The 27359-nt window shown below is 37.7% G+C and overlaps 1 protein-coding gene across 3 annotated transcripts; it reads right to left on the minus strand.

The window, feature by feature from the left end:
• Nucleotides 1-2602: 2602 nt before the first annotated feature.
• On the minus strand, nt 2603-24974 carry LOC143040714 (vacuolar protein sorting-associated protein 26C). 3 transcript variants are annotated; one of them, XM_076212071.1, is made up of 7 exons: nt 24823-24974; nt 21270-21413; nt 18990-19220; nt 17921-18079; nt 12615-12711; nt 4683-4808; nt 2603-4297 (listed from the first exon to the last, which is right to left on the minus strand). In XM_076212071.1, exons 2-7 carry the CDS (start codon nt 21342-21344, stop codon nt 4215-4217), a joined length of 771 nt encoding a protein of 256 aa, XP_076068186.1. In that variant the 5' UTR covers nt 21345-21413; nt 24823-24974; the 3' UTR covers nt 2603-4214. The 3 variants fall into 3 exon arrangements, with proteins under 3 accessions (XP_076068186.1, XP_076068185.1, XP_076068184.1); XM_076212070.1 differs by lacking the exon at nt 24823-24974 and adding an exon at nt 22477-22506; XM_076212069.1 differs by lacking the exon at nt 24823-24974 and adding an exon at nt 24040-24172 and having other exon boundaries at nt 2604-4297.
• Between the last annotated feature and the right edge of the window lie 2385 nt (nt 24975-27359).

Consider the following 27359-nt stretch of genomic DNA (forward strand, 5'->3'; position numbering starts at 1 on the left):
AAAAACAAGTATGAAAACATACCCTCATAAACACCACATAGTGGATAAAGCTTTTCTAACAAAGCTTCATAAAACATGCTATTAATCACTTCAACTTTATTCCATCATTAATTACATGAAACTGTGTATAAATATATAAATACATATATGTATAAATACTATTGAATATACAATTCAACAAAATATACAACAACATATCTTGCATCATCATCAATATATACCAGGTAGGCTGATACCCTGTCAATCTTGGTACTTCACAAAACATCTGTTTATTCAATTTCCTTTAGATTTCTTCTGCTACACATTAATGTGAGTGGAGTATGTGGGGATGGAATGGATGGGAGTGGATTTTATCCCTTTGTTTTTTGGCTACTTCCCTTGTAAGGGGGAAAAAGCCATTGCAATTATTAATTACATTTCAATAGTTTCCCCAACTCCACAGTCACATCTTTTGCATGGTCTTCTCCTTGATCTTCTTCTCTTGGAATTCCAATGGTAATCATCCTTTTTTAAATATTTCTGTGTCCGATATGTCAATATCAGTAAAGTTGCTTCTGCTCAATAAATAATAGTACACAATCAACACTAAATTCACTTCACATTTTATCATTCCATACTGCCAAATCTGATGACTTGTATCATCAAATGAAAAATCATAAATAAACTATAAACAAAATATCACATAAGAATTATAGCAACTACTTATAAATAAACTTCATACATGTCATTACCAACTATATATCTGAACTATACATCTCCATACTGAAAAAATTCTTCCCCTTTATAAGGGATAATGATAAGAGGGATTGCTCTGTCAAAGCACACACCTACATCATATACAAATAAAATTAATTTAACCATCCCTTACATCTCAGGGATGAGGGGTCAATCTGCTCCTCCCCCAAACTCCCCACCATACTATTTACCTGTATACCAAGGGCTCTTTCCCCTTTACAAGGGAGATAGTGAAAGTTAAAAGGTATATATCCCACCATCCTGCTTAGGTAAAAGGCAATACAGTGAGGCACAGCTCTTCCACAGTAGGCCCCAACAGCTAGAGCTAGTTTATCCCCAACACTTCATTATATGGTGACCCCCTTCCTCATCTACTCAGAAACAATCTATGAAGCAGAATAACAAAAATTATCCCTTTAAGTAACATCATCCCTTCAATCATTCACAATCTCCCTCCATTCAATCCTCTTATATATCTCTCACTTTCTCTTCCCTGCTTGACAGACATTTCATGGACACCCTGGACCCCAATTAACCCATAAATATTAAATAATCAAGATAAATAATAAATATATCATTACACCTTATTTTGATCTAAAGTACTGAGAATTTTGATGAGCTTAAGGTAAAGTCCTTCACTTCAAGGAGTCTATTCAGAGTGGGGAACAAGTGGGAATTCACCCGAGTGCAACGTTGCCAATACGTACGTCAGTGACCCAGTGACACCTCACCTTGGCAAAGAGGGAAAAAAGGGTTGTCACCTGTCATAGAATATATTCAAATCATTGTTATAATCCTAAAAAGTAATATCCATTGTATTATACAGCTTCCTTTGCTATATACAGAATATATATATATATATATATATATATATATATATATATATATATATATATATGTATATATATATATATATATATATATATATATATATATACATTAAACTTAAAGCCCACTATCGGAAAATAAGATTTGAAGTGAAAAAAATTCTGTATATTTCAACCATTCTCTGTGGTCCTCTTCAGCAGAAATATTACAAAAGATGAAGTATAAGAATATATACATAAAGATGAGTTAAAGAACAGGGGATGGAAAGAGACTCAGGTAACATGCCCTTGGTGGGGTGTACATTAGTTATTGGATCCAGTGACATTTGAAAACAATTTGTTGACTGCTAATGATGAAAATAGGATATCCAGATTGGTTTTTATTAAAAGCTCTTAACAAAGCAAAAGCTTAGTTATTATAAAGACAACTCAAACTCTAATAAATATAATTGGGACAATAGATGCATTAAATCACCTTACAATGACTTAATCATCAATGTCCTTAAATTCTGATCAAATTAGATTTACCTTCAATTATCCTATTAGCCTATTTTCAAAAGTAGTGAATGTCCACAAAAGAATTCAGGAAAATAACAATCCAGGTGTTTACAAATTACCCTGTAAAGATTATAAACAAGTATACTGGGGACAAACTAGTCCAAACCTCACAACAAGGATCAAGGAACACAAGAACTCTGTCAAATATGCACAACAAAACTGCAGTGTTCTCTAGCTCCTACAAAAGAGATCACCATATAGATTAGGAAAATGCTATGATTTATAAATTAAATTGTAGTTTTAAGAGTAAAATGATAGAATCCTCCTTCATAAAAGATTTCCCAAATTACAACATCTCAAAAGGTCAATGGACACCTGACTGCATAACATCATTAGCAGTCAACAAATTGTTTTCAAATGTCACTGGATTTAATAACCAACGTACACCCCACCAAGGACACGTTACCTGAGTCTCTTCCCTTGTCCCCCTGTTCTGTACCCCATCTTTATGTATATATTCTTGTACTTCACCTTTTGTAATCTATCTGCTGAAGAGGACCACAGAGAGTGGTCGAAATATACAGAAAAAAATCTTTCACTTTAAAACTTATTTTCCAATAGTGGGTTTTAAGTTTAATTTACCAATGTGTTATGACATTAGTTTACCCTGATATATACATATATATAATCATATAGCACATAGATGGGAAATGAGAGCGTGGCATGTACTATGGTTGATTTGACAGAATGGCTAGTGGTAAATCACGACATATGCAGCACTATGACCAGACTCCTCAGAGCACAAGGACTACATTATTAGTTCTTCCTCAAGTGGATTCTCTTAGTACTGCGAACATAACTTCAACATGTTAAGAAATAGGTTTCTGTATAGATGCATTACTTTTTGGAACAATATGAAAGAAGGAATATTTATGTCAGAAAACTTAAGTAAATCTAAAGCCAACTTTGACATGATGGAGGGACAAAGGAACCCAAAAGCACATTTCTCATTCCATACATTACAATTTGGTAAATACAATTAGGCAAATACACAGTAAAACAACACTGGTATATTAGATATAATGTTTGTGCATTTCTATTGTAATGTTTGCTGGGATGATGCAAAGATCATGAAGAGAGTGAAATCAATCAATTGTTACTTCAAGTTTCACTGACTGGAAGCATGCAGCCCAACAGCAGCTGGCAGTGGTCCACAATGCTCCCCACTGATCATGTTGGACTCGTGATCGACAGCTATCTCCCTCCCGGCAGAGAGCTCAGAGCTCATATATGACCAATCTATGGGTAATGCTGTGGGACTGTTTCTATGTTATGTGCTGAAAATACTGGAAGGGGAGCTGTCAATGGTTGTCACTTCTCTTTGTGTCTACAGGAGGTACAAAGTTGAAAAAAAAAGAGCTTGGGCTCATTCCACAGACTAAGTGTCAGTTCATCATGGCTATACCTCCAAAGGAAAGTAAGGAAGTTGATAGGATCTGAAGATGAGCAGCAGAAAGACTCTCTCCGACATCCTTTTCACTGAACAACTTCAAGCACAGTCCCAGGAGAGTGGGAGATGTGGATGATTGAAAGTTGTTACAGGAAGCTATAGAGAGGATGTATGAATGGAACTAATCAATCAGTCAATCAATCTACTGCCCCTGGTCTTTCTTGCAGAAGACCAGCAGCCTTCAGGAATGAATGGAGCGAGGAATAGAAAATAAATTTCAGAACAAAGATGTGCAAAATATTGGAAATGGGCCGAAGTATAAAAAAAGGCCATTACAAAAACAAAAGGGGGAAATGGGAGTGATGGTTATGGAAAATGGGCCATTAGAAAAAGATATCATGAGTATTACAGGGAAGACTTCTATATTGCTTAATGGCACTCCACTCCATGAACAAGAATATAATTAAAAAAGCATATAAAAAAAAACCTGACTTCCCTAGATTCAAGTACGATGCAATGACGTAGTCACAACACAAACATAACACCCCCAGCTGCTATAGAACTGCAGTGAAACTCAAAAGCAATAATTATCATATTCAATAAAAAGCAACATATAATAACCATTCTAATACCTTTCTTCTAACATGCAACTCATGTTTATTACCATGCCTTCTCCATATGGAGCTCCTCAGCGTTGGATTTACCTAATGTCGTGTCAACTTTATTGGGAATGTCTCCATTATTAGGTGGTTATTGTTGAATATTATGACAATGTTGAGTTCAAACTCTGCAATAAAATACATCCTTTGTAAGTGACACAATCAAAAATTAAATAAAAATTGAGTCCTACTAACTGTACTACATATGAACTTTTCCTCCACATTATATTTTAATGAGATATTGACTCCATATCCCCATCTCTTTCAGCTCTAGATCCTACTGTCAGTTGAACAATACTATCTAACATTAGCTACAGCAGACTATACAAAGGGCACCCTCAAATATTTGATTGTAATGTATTCTTAACCTTTCAGGCTGTAATCCTACCCTCTACTGAATAAAACCATCTGGCATTAGCCTGAACAGTGTGTGAGGCATCATCAGATGTAAGAGATTTGGTCAACTTTTGTACTTTGAGGTAAGTCCAACCAAAATATAAAGAGTCATCATACCTATTTTGAAATTGGCAGTGAAGGTGGTAGGGCAGGTGAATAGCCGGGGCAAGACCATAAAAACTGGAATAGAAACCCCTCGACAAACATCGCCATCACCAATTTGGATGTTCTGAATCTCTGAAACTTGAAAAAATGATGATGATGATAATAATAATAATAATAATAATAATAATAATAATAATAATAATAATTATATTAATAATGATGATATTATAATAATAATAATAATAATAATAATAATAATAATAATAATAATAATAATAACAATAATAATAATACATACATACATATACCAAGGCCTTTTCCCCCTTACAATGGAGGTAGCCAAAAAGGGAAAGGCACAAAATCACCTCCACCCATTCCATCCCTGAATACACTCCACACCCCTCCACCCTCCCTCCCATCTGAGCACCTCCTGGATGACGGGTCATCCCTGCACCTTGTCCACTGCCCTGGGTCAGAAGCAGTGTCGCAAGACACAGCACATCCACAGTAAGGCCACTTCATTAAATCGGCGACCCCCCTCTCCGTCCCCCCATTGCATAAAAGGAGAGGACGGGGAGAAATCCCTTCGGGCTGCGTCAAATTTTGCTCACACATACTACCTCACCCCCCATCCCCCCGCCCATTCCACTTCATGCAATCACATCATCCATATACAACCATTCTCCATTCATCCCTGTCTTCTGTCCTCTCCCGTCCTTCCTCAACAGACATTCCCCTCTTCCCCAAAGCCCCCTTCACTCCATCCATCCACCTCATCCTAGGACGTCCCCTCATGTTCACTCCCTCCACATCTGCCTTCCATACCTCTTTTACTAGTCTTTCTTCACTCATTCTTTCCATGTGTCCAAACCATCCTAATATTCTTTCATCAACCCTATCTCCCAACTCCTTTTCCACCCCTGTTCTCCTCCTCACCTCCTCATTTCTCACTCTATCTAGCCTAGTAACCCCCATCATACTTCTCAGACACCTCATCTCAAACACATTCAAACTCCTTCTCTCCTCTTCTCTTATGTTCCATGTTTCTGCCCCATACAGTGCTGTTGGCACAATCACTCCTTCATAGTCTCCTCTTAGCATCCATCCCCAAATGTCTTTTCCTCATTACACTCTTTAATCCACCAAGGCATTTACTCGCTTCTCTCAATCTACATTCTACCTCCACCTTCACTCCACCTTTTCCTGCCACATTTGCACCCAAGTATCTAAGACTATCCACTTCCTCCAGTCGCTCTCCCTTGATGCTCACTTCCAGTCTACTGCCACTTTCACCCCTTGAACATCTCATCACCTTACTTTTATCCACATTTATCTTTAGCTTTCTTCTATCACATACTCTCCCAAACTCTGTCACCAACTTCCTCAATCCTTCCTCCAATCCTGCCACAAGCGCAGTGTCGTCCGCAAACAACAGGTGGCTCACCTCCCACTTTTCTCCATTTTCTTTAACCATCTCCAATCCCTTGCCCACTACCCTTGCATTTACCTCTCGCACCACCCCATCCATGTACAAGTTGAACAGCCAGGATGACATAACGCATCCCTGACGAAGTCCCACCTTTACCTCGAACCACTCACTCTCTCCATTTCCAATCCTGACACAAGCTCTACTACTCTCATAAAAACTCTTGACAGCTCCCAAAAGCTTTCCTCCTATCCCGTATATCTGCATAACCTCCCACAGTGCCTTTCTGTCTACCCTATCATAAGCCTTTTCCAGATCCATAAAAGCCAAAAAAACATCCTTCCCCTTTCCTATAGCTTTCTCACATATCTGTCTTACCACAAAGATCTGATCTACACAACCTCTACCTGTCCTAAATCCACACTGTTCCTCACCAATTACTCCTGTTCCTCTCCTAATCCTCTCAATCAAGATCCTCCCATAAGCCTTCCCAACTACACTTAACAAGCTAATCCCTCTGAAACTACTACATTCACACTTGTCCCCTTTTCCCTTGTAAAGAGGAACTATACAGGCACTCCTCCAGTCCTACGGCACTCTACCCTCTCTCCAGCAAACATTAAATAACCTCACCAACCAGTCCACCATCACTGTACCTCCCTTTTTCAGACATTCTGCATGGCATCCATCCAGACCAGGTGCCTTACCTGCTTTCATCATCTTAACAACTGCCTTCACTTCATCCTTCCTTATTTCTCCTCCATTCTCCTCACTCATCACTCTCATTTTCTTCGCATTTCCCACTGCAGCTATCTTTCCTCCCCTATCCTCCTTCACATTTAGCAACTCCCTAAAATACTTTGCCCATCTTCCCCTTACTGCCTTCTGTTCCATTATCATCTCTCCATCTGCACCTTTTACCTTTTCTTCTCTACTTGATTTGCCTCCTCTTCCTCTCTTAATTTCTTTCCAAAACATCTTTTTATTACTTTCAAAATTTTCTGTCATACTCTTACCCCATTTCACATCTGCTCTCCTCTTTGCAACCTTTACCTTTTGCTTTACTTCTCTTTTCTTTTCTTTGTACCTCTCATATGACTCCCTCGTCCTATTTTGTAACCAATCTGTGAAAGCTTGCTTCTTCTCTTCTACAACCTTCTTTGTTTCCTCATCCCACCATTCACTACCCTTTCTTCTATTTCCCCCTGTCCTTCTTGTTCCACACGCCATCCTTGCACACTTTATGACTCCCTCCTTGAACCATCCCCATTCCTCCTCCACACCCAGCTCTACTCTATCCTTTACTCCCTCCCACTCCTCCTTCATCTTAATAATAATAATAATAATAATAATAATACATACATACATGATACATACATGTACATACATACATATATCAAGGCTTTTCCCCCTTCCAAGGGAGGTAGCCAAAAAGGAAAAGGCATAAAATCATTCCCACCCATTCCATCCCTAAATACACTCCACACCCCTCCATCCTCCCTCCCATCTGAGCACCTCCTGGATGACGGGTCATCCCTGCACCTTGTCCACTGCCCTGGGTCAGAAGCAGTGTCGCAAGACACAGTACATCCACAGCAAGGCCGCTTCATTAAATCGGCGACGCCCCCCTCTCCATCCCCCCATGCATAAAAGGAGAAGACAGGGAGAAATCCCTTCGGGCTGCGTCAAATTTTGCTCACACATACTACCTCACCCCCCATCCCCCTGCCCATTCCACCTCATGCATCACAACATCATCCATATACAACCATTCTCCATTCATCCTTGTCTTCTGTCCTCTCCAGTCCTTCCTCAACAGACATTCCCCTCTTCCCCAAAGCCCCCTTCACCCCATCCATCCACCTCATCCTAGGACATCCCCTCATGTTCACTCCCTCCACATCTGCCTTCCATACCTCTCTTACTAGTCTTTCTTCACTCATTCTTTCCATGTGCCCAAACCATCCTAATACTCTTTCATCAACCCTATCTCCCAACTCCCTTTCCACCCCTGTTCTCCTCCTCACCTCCTCATTTTTCACTCTATCTAGCCTAGTAACCCCCATCATACTTCTCAGACACCTCACCTCAAACACATTCAAACTCCTTCTCTCTTCCTCTCTTATGTTCCATGTTTCTGCCCCATACAGTGCTGCTGGCACAATCACTCCTTCATACAGTCTCCTCTTAGCATCCATTCCCAAATGTCTATTCCTCATTACAATTTTTAATCCACCAAGGCATTTGCTCACTTCTTTCAATCTACATTCTACCTCCACCTTCACTCCACCTTTTCCTGCCACATTTGCACTCAAGTATCTAAGACTATCCACTTCCTCCAGTCGCTCTCCCTTAAAGGTCAGATATCAACAGATATACCATTCGCTAAAAATCATCGAAAAAGTACTTTTTAAAAGCATACAAATAAAGTTTTTACCTATTACAGAAGAATTTATTCAGAAAATTCACTTTTAATTGCGCCTCGCATACCACTTTTCCGAAGTCTAGATATTCAGAATAACAATATTGTTTGTTTGGCAACTGTGACGTCACGAACGCGGAATTCCCCGAACCTTTCCCGAAGCGCACAGGCGGAATGTTTTGAATAGCAGACGACGCAATGAAATGAAGACAAAACTGTTTTTTGCCAAATTTGATAAGATGTAGATGGTGGAATTATATAGAATACTGTCAGTATGTTTTTTTATGTACATTAAACTGTAAATACAAAAAGTTATGGAAGTCTTGATATCTGACCTTTATAGGTCACACCCTTAACCCATTTCACATCGGCAAATGTGGATGGAGTGGAATTGGTGGTAGTGGGTGCATGCCTTTTGACTTGGCTACCTCCCTTATAAGGGGGAAAAAGCCCTTGGTATATAGACTTTGGTACATACATACATATTCCAAGGCTTTTTCCCCCTTACAAGGGAGGTAGCCAAAAAGGAAAAGGCATAAAATCATTCCCACCCATTCCATCCCTGAATACACTCCATACCCCTCCACCCTCCCTCTTATCTCAGGACCTCCTGGATGACGGGTCATCCCTGCACCTTGTCCACTGCCCTGGGTCAGAAGCAGTGTCGCAAGACACAGCACATCCACAGTAAGGCCGCTTCATTAAATCAGCGACCCCCCTCTCCGTCCCCCCATGCATAAAAGGAGGAAGACGGGGAGAAATCCATTCAGGCTGCGTCAAATTTTGCTCACACATACTACCTCACCCCCCATCCCCCCGCCCATTCCACCTCATCCATCACAACATCATCCATATACAACCATTCTCCATTCACCCGTCTTCTGTCCTCTCCCGTCCTTCCTCAACAGACATTCCCCTCTTACCCAAAGCCCCCTTCACCCCATCCATCCACCTCATCCTAGGACGTCCCCTCATGTTCACTCCCTCCACATCTGCCTTCCATACCTTTTTACTAATCTTTCTTCACTCATTCTTTCCATGTGTCCAAACCATCTGAATACTTTGGTATCTTCATAAATTATTCCATCCCCTTTCATCTTTGTGATTCTTTTCCTATACTTCAGCAGCCTCAGTGGATGTGCTGTGTCTTGCGACACTGCTTCTGACCCAGGGCAGTGGACAAGGTGCAGGGATGACCCGTCATCCAGGGGGTGCTAAGATAAGAGGGAGGGTGGAGGGGAGGGGAGTGTATTCAGGGATGGAATGGATGGGAATGATTTTGTGCCTTTTTCTTTTTGGCTACCTCCCTTGTAAGGGGGAAAAAGCCTTGGTATATGTATGTATGTCAATCTGTTATCAACAAATCAACAGAACATTTTTTATTCATCTTTTATAATTGTCGATTAAACATTCCTCAAAACTTATGTATGTGTGTGTGTGTGTATTTACCTAATTGTGTTTACCTAATTGTAATATACAGTAAAGGAGTTACACTCCTTGGGTTCTGTCTCCTATTCTCTAATCTTTTATCCTACCTAGCCTCAAATACATATACAGTTCCAACTTAATCTATGCCCTTGATTTACAATTACCATATTTAGATTTGAGCTCATGTATTTTTTTGAGTTTGGGCTATAGCACTTCCTAAACTATTCCAAATATATGTGTGTGTATTTACCTAACTGTAGTGTACAGGAAAGGAGTAACACTCACTCAGTCCCATCTATTCTCTAATTTCTTTATGATACCTTGCCTCAAATTCATGTATAGTTCTAATTTAATCTATATCCTTGATTTCCCATTACCATATTTAAATTTGAACTTGTGTATTGTTTGAGTTTCGCCTGTGTGAGTGTGTATTTACCTAATTGCAGTATACAGGTTAGAGAAATTCGAGGCAACACTTAATTGACTGAGTGTATCTTTAACCTTTTCCATATGATGACGCCTATGTAGGCGTCATTGATGACCAAGTGGGTATATGAGGATGCCGGTGTCCTTTACTTACCTTTGACTTCCATTTTCTTTCAATATTCACTAATTTTAACAAGCACTCCCCTTTCCCATTCAACACAACCTAGGTATCCCGATAATGATGAAAGGTCTTGTTTTTAATGTAGTCCCCAAGAGCACCAATTTTGATGTGTTGTACAGTCGAACCTCGAAAGCCCGGACTAATTGGGGGGAAGGGCAGTCCGGTCATGCAAAAAGTCCAGTCATCGAAAATGTCGCCCTAACACCCGTAGATTTTCGTAGCGGTATACGTATAGGTAATGTATGACATGGCATAGAAACACATAAGAATAATACTCTAACACTGTAATAATAACAATACTGTAATAATTATACTATGATACTAATAATTCTGTAATAATAACTGTAATACAGACATGTACATACAGTGTACTGTACTGTATTTTTTATTACGTACACTGTAAATATCGGAAGGTATGCACGCGGGACAGTGGTGGCGGCCAGGGTTGCCGCATTTTCTACACTGCCGTGTAGAATGGGAGTGTTGCCATACCGGGGCATACATTTTTCTCGGGCGTGTGCAGACTTTCATAGCAAGATATACTTGTCAAACTTTGACAAAATGTTTGTTCGTTTTTTATTCTTGAATGTATATAAGGCCCCCATCCCCTAACATATTCAGTATGACATAATTTTTTTTTTTATTATTATTATTATTATCGCTAAAAGAAAGCTGAAACTTTAGCGTAGAATTTTTTTCTACACCGTAAAAACGTATCTTTTGGGGTATAATATTTTATAAGTAACACAATTACCAATAAAAGTCATATTTTGATGTACCATTTATTATTTGATAACTTGTTCTATGATTTTTAAACAAAAGTTTGAGTTTTTGAATGTTTTTAACAGCCCACTGATATGTAGAAAAATTCCTCATGTCCTTGTGTAGTTGCCACATGCCGCTATTTTACTACATTTTGGTACAAAATTCTACGAAACGGCAGCCCTGGTGCTAAAAGAAAGCTGAAACTTTAGCGTAGAATTTTTTTCTACACCGTAAAAACGTATCTTTTGGGGTATAATATTTTATAAGTAACACAATTACCAATAAAAGTCATATTTTGATGTACCATTTATTATTTGATAACTAGTTCTATGATTTTTAAACAAAAGTTTGAGTTTTTGAATGTTTTTAACAGCCCGCTGATATGTAGAAAAAAATTCCTCATGTCCTTGTGCAGTTGCCACATGCCGCTATTTTACTACATTTTGGTACAAAATTCTACGAAACGGCACCCTGGTGGCAGCTTGACTGGGTCGGGTTTGAGTACACGTGTACGGCCGTCGCTGCCACCTACCGGGCAAATAGGGAACTTTGCTTGAAAAGTACGCCCTTTGTTCATTTCGACCGGTCATACGAGGGTCCAGGCATTCGGGGTCCGGGCTTTCGAGGTTCGACTGTATTTACCTAGTTGTATTATACGGGAAGAGAGCTATGCTCGTGGTGACCCGTCTTTGTATCTCTCAGCATCAAGTTTTTTCTTAAAATCTTGAATAGTGTTTGCACACACTGTTTCGTTGTCTAATTTGTTCCAAGTATCTATCACTTTGTGTGGGAAGCTGTTCCTTTTCAGATCTCTTCTGTAACTATCCTTTTTTAGTTTCTTTTCATGTCCTCTTGTTTTACCATTATCCATTAACAAGTCATTCTTATCTAAGACTTCCATTCCTTTCATTATTCTTTAGATTGTCAGTAAGTCTCCTCTTTCTCTTCTTTAATTCTTTATTCCAAAGTTGGTAATTCTAGTTTGGACAGTCTTTGCTCATATGTCTGTTCGGAAAGAGTTGGTGCTAGTTTTGTTGTTGCTCTTTGTATTCTTTCTATTTTTTTATATATTCTTCTTGGTACATGTGTGGGGACACACACTTGTGCAATAAGTTGGATAAAAATATAACCCAATCCAACACTATAAAAGAACTCAAGGAAAGGTTTGACAAATGGAGGAAAAAAGATTGGACTTCATAAGCACTGATCCAGCCCCGTACACATCAATTAGGTAAACACTAAGTAATACACATATAAACACAAACTTGTCTGTTCATTTGATATATGAATACCAACCTTCTCTGGAAAATCCCTCGGCAGATCCACTCGTCTCAACCCTTACGAGCTGAAGCTCAATGCTACTTATGCCCTTTTCACACTCGCATACTGTCAACTGCAAGGGAAATATATTGACCATGATTAATGGGGTATCATTTTGTCACAAATAACTTTGATATAAAAATATTCTAGATTGACAGCAGAACTTAAAACAAGGGAATCAATAATCCATCGCTTCTCAAAAAATAAATAATCAAATGAATAAACAAATAAACAAATAATGGATAAAGGAAAGGGAGCTTATAAAAGGAGGGGCTTAGCTGTAGCCAAAGGAGTCACTTTTGTCTAAGAAATATAATTCTTTTTACCTTAACAATACATATATCAAGGCTCTTCTAACCTATAGACACTGACTATAGAGGTTTACTCAATATTCAGCTTCAGCCATCAGGCCTTGCTGTGGAGGTGCTGCATCTTGCTGCATTGCTTCTGACCAAAGCAGGGGCAATGATGGCCCTTCATCCACAAGGAACTAGGATAGAAGGGAAACCAATGGGTGTTAGATAGGTGTTGGATGGGTGGAGGGTAGTTGCATGCCTTGGTTGGCTACCTCTCTAATGAGAGGAAATAAACCTTTTGGTATCTAGACAGACACTAACGGACAAAACAAAATACAAAATGTACATTTTAGGACAGACCTACTCCCATCATGTGCCTGTATTTAATATTAAACCCCCAACAAAATAAGAATCAAGGTGTTGTGCGGGTGGCCAATTCAAAGCACGCAACCACACCACACCCATCCCACACCCATTAAAATCTATTCATCTTCCCACCTCATGGATGTAGGATCATCCCTATCTGCCACCATAGTATTTAGGTCAAAGACAAGCCAGAAAGACACAACATCCTTTTGAGTCATATATTCCTTCACTCATTCACAATCTTTCCAGTTACTTGTATCTATTGCATTCTTTTTTTTTCCTTGCTTGATAGATAGTCCTATTCCAACCAATGACTCTTTCACCCCATCTATCCACCCTCATTCTTCATCTTCCTCTGAAGTTCACTCCATCTACTTCTTTCCACACTTTTATGCTAATATTTCTTTACTCATCCTTTCTCTTATTCTTACTTATTCTTCTTTTTTGGCTACCCCCCGTGTAAGGGGGAAAAAGCCCTTGGTATATGTATGTACGTGTGTATTCTTTCTCTTTGATTTATCCTTTCAAACAACTTTTTCCACCTGTATTCTATGCATTGCCACCACATGTCTCACTCTATCCATCCTTAAAATATCCATCATACTTCTATACACTTCATCTCAAACACATTTAGGCTCCCTTTCTGCCTCCCTTAAATTCCAAGTCTCTGTTCCATACAATGCTGTAGATACAATCACTTCTTCACACAACCTTCTCTTTGTACTTATCCTCAAATATCTATTTCTTAGAACACTTTTCATTCCCCCATGACATCTACTTGTGTTATGCAACAGTTCACCTCCACATTCACTCTATTCACCATCATATATGACCCCAAATACTTAAAACTCTCCACTCCTTCCAGCCTCTCACCCACCAACATCATCACATTTTGTTGATCTCATCATCTTACTTTTGCCTAACTTTACTTTTGACTTTATCCTCTCAAACCTCCCATATTATCACCAACTGCCTCAGTCTCTCCTCAGAATCAGTCACAAATACTTTGTCATCTATAGGCAACAACTGGTTCACTTCCCACTTTTGCCATTCTCACAAACTCCAAACCTCTGCACAATACTCTTGTATTTACCTCCTTTCCACCCCATCCATATACAAACTGAACAACCATGACAACATTGCCCAACCCTGATACTGCCCAACCTCCTCAAACCATTTGCTTTCTCCATTTCTTACCCTCATACATGCTCAAACTCATGGAAAAAATTTCATGGCTCTCAACAAATTTTCCCTATCCCACACATGCACAACACACTCCACTATGTCTCTCTGTCAGCTCTGCCATATGGCTCCTCCAAGTCCATGAAAGCCCAAAATACATCCTTAACCTTTACCAAAAACTTGTCACATATCAGTCTTACTGTAAATACTTGATGTCACAACCCATCTATGGGCCAGGCTAGTTGCAACACAAGAAAAAAAGAAAAAAAAATTTAAGGCCATGTACAGCTCACACAAGTGACAAGAGTTCAGGCAGGATAATGAAACTGTCAAAATTAATTATTATTTAAATAATAAAATAGACACAAACAACATAAATGGACATAGAATAAGAAAAATATAGCAATGCACATTAAGCATAAAAAATAAAGATATGTATGTTTCATGAATCATAAATGGGTACTTAAACAATTACCAGTTTGATTCAGTTTTGGGTTTCGTACGTCAAACCTGGAGTAGTGGGCAGACAGTCTGATTTAGGTAATAGAAGACATGTCCAACATTAATCATCTGTAACGGTCTTGATGTCTTGGGCCAAACAAGTAATTTGCAGAGAGAATCACATGATAATCTCTGGTAGTAGAGGGGAGACACTTCTGGTTGTTGGGGAATATGTAGATGATTGGTTGTTGTCTCATAGTGGAGAAATAACATAGAGAGAGTGTAGAGTCGTACATAGCTTTAGTCTAGTAGTAGTTTGGAAGATATCCGAAATAATTCAGAAAAGCAAAGGCTGGCACTTCGTGTGGAGACTGCCAATTCACAGGTGTGCTTGAAGATTGCATAGTATAATCATAAAGGTCCAAAGGACTTGTTTAGTTGAGTGGTCATAACCGATGAATGTAGAAAAAATTCTACATAGTTTTCAGATGAACCATGGGCATTTGCTTCTTTTCTTGTTTATTTTCTTTGCTCTCAGTTTTCTTTCTTGGTTCTGCTTTTCTGGTCTCTCAGCTTTCTCTTGAATTTCTTGTCTCTCTCTCTGCTTGGGTCTCCACTCTGGTTCTCTGTGGGTGCTCTCTGCCTGGCCTTATATAGCCCAGGAATTGGTGATTACATTTACTTGATGTCAATACATACTTAAACTTGGTATTTCAGCTACTTCTAACAAATGGGAAAGAACAACACATTTTCATGCCAAATTATGCAACGTTTTCTGAGTTTGGCATCATCTGACAGAATGTATTCAAAGCGCACCCCAACAGATGGGTATTATGCAATGGTTTACTTGATAATGTACATTTTGATGTACACACATACATTTTATGAAATATATACAAAATTTCTTTCCACAAGAGACAATAACAACATTAATGATAATACACAACACATCATGTTCACCCAAGGTGTGCCTTAAGAATACAAACAGGAGACTTTATTCATGCAAGGGCATGACACAGTACAACCATAGGATTCTATTCATGCTAAGGACATGACACTTGATATGTGTACCCTCTTCCTCTCCTGAATCCACACTGCTTTTCCTCAATTACTCCCTCCATCCCCCTTCTCATTCTCTTAATTAACACCCTCACATACACCTTAATGACTACACCTAACAAATTAATCCCTCTAAAACTACCCTACATTTGTACTTGTACCTCTTCTTTTGTATAATGGTTCTATGTATGCACTCCACCAATCTACTAATACATTGCCTTCCCCTAAACACACATTAAATAATCTCACAAGTCATTCCACTACAACTACCCCATCCTTTATCAGACATTCCACATTACAACCATTCAACCCAGACAACTTTCTAGCTTTAATTTCTTCCAATGCTACTTGTATTTCCTCTCCTGTGGCAATCATTCTCTTCTTGAATTACTTTGATTCTTATGGTACTTCCCACTGACACAACTGAAGCCTTCCTATCCTTTTATAAATTCAATGCTTTAAATTACCCATCCTCTACTCCGTCTTCACTTCCATTTACATATGCCCACTGATAGAACTGAAGCCTTCCTATCCTTTTATTTAATGCCTTGAAATACTCATCTTCAACTCATCGCCTTCACTTCCAATTACATCTGCCCATCAACTTCATTTATCCTCTCCTACCTATCCAACTCACCTCTTCGCACTCTTCCCTTTCTTCCAAAACATTTTTTTATTCTTTTTCAAAATTTTTGGTCAAAAACTTACTCTACCTCACATTTGCCTTTCTCTTGGCATCCCTCACCTTATATTTCATTTCCATCCTCTTCAATCAATTCAGTACAAGGTATGGGATAGGAAAAGCCTCCCCCAATGGCAAAAGCCGACAAGACTGTGAGAATCAACACCGTGTGAGATCGAAACCTTTATTGGTACGACGTTTCGTTTGTTACAGCTTTTTCAAGTACAGACATATGGCAAACACTCTGAGTACATATAGGCCCATGGGGAAGGACTAAGGGGGACTAAGGGGGACATTTCATACATTTGTATAATGCAGGTAACAGATGAATTATACAAATGTATGAAATGTCCCCCTTAGTCCACTTCATCAAACTGTCCGAAATGTCCTCCTTTATCCCCACCAAGTCCCACCCGTCCCCTTCTCACACACACCCACCTCCGCCCCTCCACCTACCACCCACCCCTCCCTGATAACCTCTCCCAGTTCCTTCCCCATCGGCCTATATGTACTCAGAGTGTTTGCCATATGTCTGTACTTGAAAAAGCTGTAACAAGCAAAATGTCGTACCAACAAAGGTTTCGATCTCATACGGTGCTGATTCTCACATGCAAAGATTACACCTCAACTTTTTCACAGAATTGAAAATGATAGAAAGAGTAAATAATGAAGAAAAGAGGTCCAAGAAGAAAGAAAGAAACACAAAACATCTCAGGGGCATCCCTCTCACAAAACATGTCACTGCCTTAGTTTATACAACTTTTTCCACCTTTATCTGTTACTCACACATTTTCATTTGTTCAACATTCTGACCACATGTTCTTGTGATTTCATTCCACCTAATCCACTCACCTCTTCCTTGGTCTACTCCTTGCTCTCTTTCAAAGAATTACAAAGGCGGAGCATGCCAACAGGATGCAGAAAAAATATAATAAGGATAAATAAATAAAACTTATAACAATATAAATAATAATAATAAAAATAATAATAAATAAAATAAATAAATACATAGGCATAGTTAGATAATAAACTAATAGGTAAATATCAATAAACTGACAGATAACTAAAAATAAATTAAAATCAAGCAAACAATAATGAACAGACAAATAATAACAAACAAAACAAATAATATAGAATAAATGGCACTACTGATTTTAGCCTCCTCCAAAAAATACCTACTTTCAACTACTCTCCCATGACCCTGACACATCAGGTAAGCCTGTTCTATTTTTTTTATTTATTCTATATCAAATTACCTCTCCAGTAAGTGGGTTTGAAATCTTCCATTGTGAGGAATCCAGATGCCCTCGAATGTAGAATTTAGGAATACGAGTGTGGTCTTTCACATTCTTCAGAGTTTCTGGCTGAATCTCGAAGTCCACCCTTTGTGTGATTGCTTTCTCACCTATTCCAGGCTAAAAAGCAAAAAGAAAAGAAAAAAATAATAATAATAATATTTTCAAAATATCTTGTTCCCAATAATGATGGTGCCTTTACAAAAATTATTTTGAGGCAATTTCTTGTCAATAGATAATGATTGCACCTTTACATACACACATTGCACAATTAGGTAAATACACACAAATATTTGGCTGGCTACTTCCCTTATATGTATAAAAATAGTCCACGAGACTATAAAAATAACCGAGCAATTGGGTCTGTCCCACATCTATCATAACTCTAATTTCCTTCCATTTCATTCTTTGAATCACAATGGCAAAAGCCGACAAAACTGTGAGAATAAACACCTTGTGAGATCAAAACCTTTATTGGTACTACGTTTCGCTTGTTACAGCTTTTTCAAGCTGTACTTGAAAAGCTGTACTTGAAAAGCTGTACTTGAAAAAGCTGTAACAAGCGAAACGTAGTACCAATAAAGGTTTCGATCTCACAAGGTGTTTATTCTCACAATTTCATTCTTTCCTTCCACTAAACCCCCAAATCCCCCCTCCCTCCCTCTCCCCCATCTTATCTATCCTGCCCTCTAACTAACTATATGTAGAAAGAGGCATTTTAATATATAAAAAGAGTACATGTATTCATTTACCTCTTCCAATATTTCATTTCCAATCTTTTTCTCTTGAACAACACCTAATTAGTTTTCTTCATATTTATTTCTAGGCCAACTTTTAAGCTTTTATCATTTAGTTCATTGATCACCTTCTCAAATATTTCTCTCAACTCATTACTATATATAAAGTACTGATTACAAAAAATATATGCAGCTTCAATGCTACGAACCTAAAGAAATACAATCCAATCGACCAGACAAGGAGGAACTAAGACTAAAAATAACAATGAAGTTGAAAATAAAACCACACTCACCCGATACTCCACAATAAATTCCATGGCTTTTACAAGATCTTTAGCAAGTAAGCTTCTTTTGATATCACAGCGCAAAGTGTACTGTACTGTTATGTAGAGTCCATGGTAGGTTTCATAAAGGACCTTATTGCCTTTTGTGGTAAGCGGAATGTCGAAGGGAATTTGTGTTTGCCCTGCGGGTATCTTTCCAGGCTTGCAAATTTCTGTAGCATGGTTGAGCAAGGAGGATGTCTTGGATAAAGAGAAATAAAAGATTACAAACTATGTAACACAATATCACTTTTTAACTTATAATATCCCTCCTTTCTGCTACCCTCATTAACCCCTTCCATACGGTGCCGCATACGTAGGCGGCATGAGGAGCAAGTGGATACGCGAGGCTGCCATATCGGCGTCTTGATTATATTTATTGTAGTTGCCCCTGCGTAATGACATACTCTCTAAACTGTCTTCATCACATTTTCTATGGTTATCAAAATTCACAGGTGAAAGAGAGAACGATCGATATAAGCGGTGACTATATTTTATGATGCGAGTATTATTACAACACATCATACGTCTGGCAGCTAATGCTACCCACGAGATTTTGGCCCGTACTGAAGAGGTCAAATCTCTCCTTTACCACCTCAAAGCCCTCTGTGAGGGGCATCATCCTAGCCTCCTGATAGGGGGGAGTGTGTGACATTAAACCATATCACCACCACCTCAATGATTCCACCTTTTCAGTTTGATGTCCCAGAGGATAGCATTGGTTATCAATAACAAAATAAATCACAATATCATGATGACAAACTCATAAACAACCCTGTACACTTAATATCTTTATCACTTCTCTCTTTCACCACAATAATGAATTTTTATTTTCAGAACACAAAAATAGTGTGTCTGTTTATGACTTGACTCTTTCCACAGCAGCCCTATGTAGGTATTTCATTTTTGTACTTTTTGTATTTTATTACATACATATACACATATCCCAAAGGCTTTTTCCCCCTACATGGGGGGTAGCCAAAAAGAAAAAGGCATAGAAACCACTCCCACCCATTCCATTTCCTACATATTCCACTCCCCTCCACCCTCCTCCCTCCCTCTTATCTTGGCACCTCCTGGATGATGGGTCATCCCTGCATCCTGTCCACTGCCCTGGGTCAGAAGCAGTGTCGCAAGACACAGCACATCCACAGCAAGGCCGCTTCATAAATTCGGCGACCCCCCCTCATGCAGAAAAGGAGAAGATGGGGAGAAATCCCTTCGGGCTGCATCAATTTTTTTTCTCAAACATACTTCCTCACCTCCCATCCTCCCACCCACTCCCCCTCATGCATCACAGCATCATCTATACACAACCCCTCTCCATTCACCCCTATCTTCTGTCCTCTCCCATCCTTCCTCCACAGACATTCCTCTCTTTTGTAATGCCCCTTTCACCCCATCCATCCATCTCATCCTAGGACGCCCCCTCATATTCACTCCTTCCACCTCTGCCTTCCACACTTCTTTTACTAATCTTTCTTCACACTTTCTTTATATGTGTCCAAACCATCCTAATACCCTTTCATCAACTCCATCAACCCTAATACCCTTTCATCAACCCTAACAAATAATATTTCTACCCTTAGAGACAATACCATGTCAAAGGTGATGAGTCACAGATGTGGTAAAGGAAATATTCAAGGAGAGTAGTAGAAAGGTAAAATAACAGAACTTAAAAGTGTTCTTCAGCACTCTTATTTCAGTTTCCAGTCATAAGGATGCTGCATGATTCAGGTCCATAAAGGTGTCATAAATTAAATTTTATGGAGTTAACACCCTATACAGGAGTATTTTGCTATAAAGATTTTCTACAGCATGATTCTATATCCTTAATTCACACAAGATATACTGTGCATTTGTACTGGTACAGATCTTTTTTTTATTCACAATTATATTTCCATAATTAAATATCATCACTCTCATAAAGAAATTGCCTAAGTCATTTTTCGTCAATTTCTGGATTTTTTTTTTCTAAATCAATTTTTCATTGCTCCTTGTGGTACAATTCCCAATATTATATTTAGTGTCTGAGTGGGTTAAAACTACGTTAGGAGGAACATTACGTACATTTATAAAATAGAAGAAAAAAAAAAGTTGATCTCCTGAAAAGTTGGACAAATAACTTAGGCACTTTCTGCACGAGACTGATGATATATAGAAATTATTTATCACATAGTTCATCATGCTGGTAAAAAAGTATCAAACATGCTCTACTCAAGACAGGAGTTCACATAAAAAGCATCTCACCTTGGAGGAATTAACAAAAGACTCAATGAGGCCAGCATTCTTGAGAGATATCTGGAGGGTGGAATTTCCATCCATCGTAAGCGTGACACCTTCATGACGAAACTCAGATTTTGTGGAAACCAGGATGTGTCCCCTCACAAACTCCTGATGAACACCAACAATCAATTAAATTCTAGTTCTCAAGAAACAGTGTGTATTAACCCTTTGAGGAATGAAGGATTTTCCCATCTGAATGAAATTGCCTGGTAATAGCCAGAATTAGTTTCTGGAGAGCAAAGGCACTGAACAGCTGAAGGAAATAATCTGATGATAGCTATGGAAAAATTCTAGAGTGCAATCACACTCTCCCACAACTTTACCCCACTGAAGCTCCAAGTTGAGTAAAATTGTCTGGTAATGGCCAGAATACAATCATAAGAGTGCACCAACATTCCTCAATGAGTTACACAAATTTTAGGATTAAATCAATCTGTCTAGGATTAAACTTTTTTTTTTAAACATTACATCTCCCTTCTGCCCATCTATAAAATCTATCAACACTGAGACCAATGACAGGTACCAGTATGTGGTGGTTTTCCAAGATGGACAGCAAAGCTGCCCATTTACTAAACCTGTCAAACTCCTCAACTCTATTAGGATGTGCACCCTTGAGAGGCTGACACCCAATCTCCAGACTGAGTCCAAGATCTCTCACTTCAAGAACTGACCACCAGCAACTACTCCTCTCCCCTTACCACTTTCAGCTGGTGATACATAACATTCCTATACTTCAGATAATTTTTATGATCGTTGTGCAGAGGATTCAAACCAACTGCTCTGGCGCCTAAGAGGCTCCCAAGTCAGTGCCTTAGACCGCTCAGCAGTAGGTTCGAATCCTCTGCACAACAATCATAACAAATTATCTGATTGATGTCACTGTCCACTAGCAAATTACTCATATTCCTATACTTATACAACACAAAGTTCAAAGTTTCCTCCTGGAGAGCATTGTGGGAGGGCACAAGGATTGTTGCCAGCCACTGTGGGGCTGCAAGTTTTCCATGTAGTGAATCCCAGGGTAGCAGTTAAATAATTAATTAAATTGGATCAATTGTAGAATCTCTCCACACACTGATCAACTGTAAAATATCCATCCCAACTACACTAAATAGTAGATTAGGTTAGGTTGTGTATCACAAGTCACGATCAACATTCAAGGAACACTCACTTGTATAATTTCCATCACAAGCGCATGAGGGGGAAATTCTACAATTGATCCATTAAACTTATCTACACTCTCATTTCAACTCAAGGTGCAGCCCTGAGGAGATGGCATTCTGTTTTCTTTGTGGTAATATGAAAAGATATAAAACATTATTACAACACAGACAACAGTCCAGTCTCTTCTCAGAGGCACCTATGGATGGGTGCAAGAACTAGTGCTTGCTACTACTTCAGGGCTATGAGTGAAACATGAGGCAACAATTACGACTATAATTTGAAGAGATGGAAAATGAAAAATAAGCTTCTTTCTTTGGAAGTCCCTGGGAGATCAAGTTAGCATATAAGTGACACAGTTCCTCTAGAATGAATAACCAATCATTATGGTATATACCCTGCCATGGTAAGACCAATTGAAAAATATCTCCACAACACTCATTTCATTGAGATATCACAAAGTAGCCCATGGTACAAGAGCATCTCTCACCTAAAATAAAACCTATGATAGCCTTCTGTAAAATAATATTGTCTAGTATTATAGAAATTATACTAGTAAAACTATACTGGAACAAAATAGGATTGGGACATAACCATAGCAAATGATTTGCGATTCATATAACATGAACTTAATTTCTACTCCACCATAGACTTCAAAACTTACCAGGCTTACCTCTAAATAAAAATCAACTTATTTGTCTTTATTGAATGACAACCCATAAACTCCTATCAAAATCATGTCCCTACCTTATATCCTATATATTACATATAGAATACAAAACAGAAAGCAGTGTTTGATTAGATGGTATGACATCGAGCCTGTAAGGCATGGCAACTGAAATATTGTTAGGTCTTTTGACTTCTACTTTTACTGAGAAATCCGAGGATGACACAAAAATACCCTTCGTACTTATTTCCATTGATATTGTGGTCCTCACTAGCAGTGGGTTCAAACCATCGTTTACCTTGACCACTGTCCACAAGAAGCGATGTTCTACCTCAGTCACCAACCATGTAATAATGCCTTCTTTAGGATAAGGCATAGCATAACTAGGAGGCATAATATCAGGATAAGATGAAATAACATTCAATTTGGCCTAGAAAATGTGTCATTAGGCCTTATATTTAAATGTAATGTTTAATATACCAATCATGGTTGAGCCTCTGATAGGCCAAGTTAGCCATGATGATGATGGGTTAGTTGTCAGCATTAACCATTATCGTGCATCATAACTCAGTTTGAGGTGATTTGTAACATTTTATGATTTGTGTTTAGTCTGCAGTTGAGATTAGCCTAAACACAAACACAATATATTCAAAATCAAGTCCAGCAAAGTATACCTAATCATTTTATATTTCAGGCTTAATTATATCAGCCTCCAAACATATGCGCCTTGTCGGGATACTACAGATTGTCAGATACTACTTAACTCGGTAAAATATTCCTCAATGAAATATTTATATTAATGATTTACAAACGTACAATTCAATAATACTTACGGTCAATTTACAATACTACCAACTTTTCCAAAAATATAAGCACTATCTATAATGAAAGAAATTGATTACTTGCCCCTTCATGATATATCCTACTTGGTCTATTTAGTCTGATGTCCACAGAAACTGCCATTCTTCCGACATACGAAATCCTTGCCCAGGTAACCTTTCACTGGAATCACCCTCCCACTTGTTTACAAATACTCCACCTGTGTTTTGATGATAAAAGGGATTGTGATCGCTCATTACTGAAGTTATCGCAACACATGAACCATCATTAGATATTCTGTACTGTTTTTGTCCATCATGATTACAATATGATTACAATAAGATTACAAGAAATCAAAATATAAGACTGAAAAGATGATGATAGCTATAACAGTGTCAAAGACTATGAACAAAGCTTTACTAAATGGAACCCATATTCGAACTTTGAGATGGGTGACAAGATAACAAAATATATAGGTACTTTTTATATCATAAAAGGGGATTTTTCTCTTTTATTACCGTAACCCTTTTGCAATTGATGGAAAATCTTTACTTAAACGCTCATTTCCATTCGTCTTTGCAGAACAAACAAACAATGCATTCAACAAGAGAAGTTGGGACGATGGAATGGTCGGAAGTATTTGCGTAGCCCCTGGTCACCTGGATGTTTAGTTGTATTTTTTTTTTTTTTGGGGGGGGGGTGGAAGGGGGTTGAAAGGAAATATGCTCCTGACTTATGGGTCTGATAGCTCTTAGTTGTTGAGTACAATTACAATATTCATTCTTTGACACCAGTCTCAATTCATCTCTTAAATAAGGTGTGCTCTACTTCAAAGAATTTCAGTTATGCTCCTCAAAAAGTGCCACCTACCTTCAAATTATTGTTACTTCTCTTTCCTGTGATCCCTTGTTCTTCCCTTTTCTCGCGGTTGATAAGATAGTACTCTCGAGGACATGACTGTCTTTCATTGTTTTATACACTTTAGCATTTCCTACTGTACTACAGGCGTAGATGGACAAGATATATGTGATAAAAAAGTAGCATATCTTCTAGCACACCTGAATTAACCATCTACAGGGGTTAGTAGATCAAGAACCATAAAATTGATTATTTCAAATAAAAAAGTGGAATTTGGAGTGTCCAAAACCCCTTTTTAAAGCTCAATCAATAAACCATATTCTTCATACTCTCCTGCGATTCGAGGCTTAGATAACAGAACATTTCGAACTACCTCTAGATTTGTGTTTAGTGACAGTTATCATAGACGTCAACGATCATGGCCTAAATCATTCTATTTTGATATTTGAAAATCAGAAGACGCAAAATATTCTATGCACTGGCTGACAGACAGGCTGAGAAGTGTCATGGGACTGTCTGGGTCATATACAAGCGTGGGACAACGAAGACTACACCATGCTTCTGTCCGACAAAACACAAGGATTAAAGGGTTATCACACTGGGCTATTTTTCCTTCGACAATTTACTTCCAACCTCCATTTGAACAACTAAATCGTGAATTCGCTTACAGAAATATAGATTACCCTGATGAATATTTCAACAGTATGTCTAACATTCGTATGGGTCTACAATCTCTCATAATTCATAATTCAGCTTTGTTACTATGACGGAAAGATAATATTTGATATATGGGGAGCTGGAAAGTAAAATGTAACCGAAGTCGTGTTTTATTCAAATAAATTTTCAACTGTCGGAGCTGGTGAGGCACGTGGAATCCTATTGTGATAATTCCTTTAGAATTGCTTTTGGCCACTAACTGACAAACATAGCAGATAGATTTGTAGTATTTCTTCTTTTAATAGTATAGTCATTGTTCTCTTTATAGTGTAAATAGTAATTATTCCCTACATAGTATATGTAGTACTTAATCCCTATATAGTAATTATTTGATGTATGTATACAGTCCGCGTAGTCATTACGTAATTGCTCTACGTGGTAGTTTACGTGCGTCTTTAGGCCTACGCAGTTCCCATTTACGCACTCCGCCTTGCGCTATATCTGTACTCCATAGGCATTCATGTATTTTGTATAATGACCCCTAATCATTTTGGATGCAGGTTTCTCATTTATACGTGTTTCCCTTATATTTATTTTGTTTTACATTGCTAATATCTTGCCAATGTTACTTGTATTTCACTTAACCACGCAGAATTCCTCTCACCACCACATATTAACAAAGCTATTTGAGTCTTCGGACCCTAAAGAAAAAAAATCAGGACTGTCTGCCGCATTTGTTATCTTTATTCTAATTTTTGCTATCTATATATCGTGGAGAATGTTATGACTTCCGACAAACTTCCCATCTCTTTTAATACGTAATGCTGACAGTGTAAGTTTAATCAAGGTGACCGTCCCATCGAGATAATTCTGGAAAACACCAGTTATTTTTATTATTATTATTATTATTATTATTATTATTATTATTATTATTATTATTATTATTATTATTATTATTATTATTATTATTATTATTATCATTATTATTATTATTATTATTATTATTATTATTGTTGTTGTTGTTGTTGTTGTTGTTGTTGTTGTTATCATCATCATCATCATCATCATCATCATCATCATCATCATCATCATCATCATCATCATCATCATCATTATCATTATTATTATTATTATTATTATTATTATTATCACTATTATCATCATTACTATTATTATTATTATCATTATTATTATTATTATTATCATTATTATTATTATTATTATTATTATTATTGTTATTATTATTATTATTATTATTATTATTATTATTATTATTATTATTATTATTATTATTATTACTATTATTATTTTATCATTACTATTATTATTATCATTATTATTATTATTATTATTACCATCATCATCATTATTATTATTATTATTATTATTATTATTATTATTATTATTATTATTATTATTATTATTATTATTATTATTATTATTATTATTATTATTATTATTTTATTTTTATTTTTTCATTATTATCATTTTTTTACAATGTGCACAGAAGTAATAAAAAAAAGCATACCTGTGATCGGCAGGGACTCATCAAACACTGTAAAGTACAATGGCATTACAAAGCATCACGTGTATTTGTGAATATGTAATATTTTTTTTTTCTGTTTTGTTTGAATATTACAATAAAACATATAGCTTACCGTGGCCTTGGGGCCACTTGGCGATTTTCTTCGTCTTTGTTCTGGTGGTGGTGATGCGTAGGTCGAATTCAGGCGTGGCGTGGGGGACAAGTATGGGAATGGAGGAAAGGATGAAGGTATGTGTTGAGGGGAGACTGGTTCTCTCATAGAACGCGTCCCCTCACTTATTTAACACACGCTTCGTCGCATTTACACTTCACACTATCGGGTTTATATGAGGTCTGTGATTGGGGT

The sequence above is a fragment of the Oratosquilla oratoria genome, chromosome 29, assembly GCF_046742065.1.
Source record: "Oratosquilla oratoria isolate Oo_2021 chromosome 29, ASM4674206v1, whole genome shotgun sequence".
NCBI classification, from domain to species: domain Eukaryota; kingdom Metazoa; phylum Arthropoda; class Malacostraca; order Stomatopoda; family Squillidae; genus Oratosquilla; species Oratosquilla oratoria.

Coding starts and splice junctions, on each gene's coding strand:
- LOC143040714 (XM_076212069.1), bottom strand. CDS start 24,096: ATGGCAGTTTCTGTGGACATCAGACTAAATAGACCAAGTAGGATATAT. Junction 12,712..17,920: donor CAAACCCACTTACTGGAGAG/GTAATTTGATAT, acceptor TTTCCCTTGCAG/TTGACAGTATGCGAGTGTGA. Junction 4,809..12,614: donor CGAGGGATTTTCCAGAGAAG/GTTGGTATTCAT, acceptor CATTTTTTCAAG/TTTCAGAGATTCAGAACATC.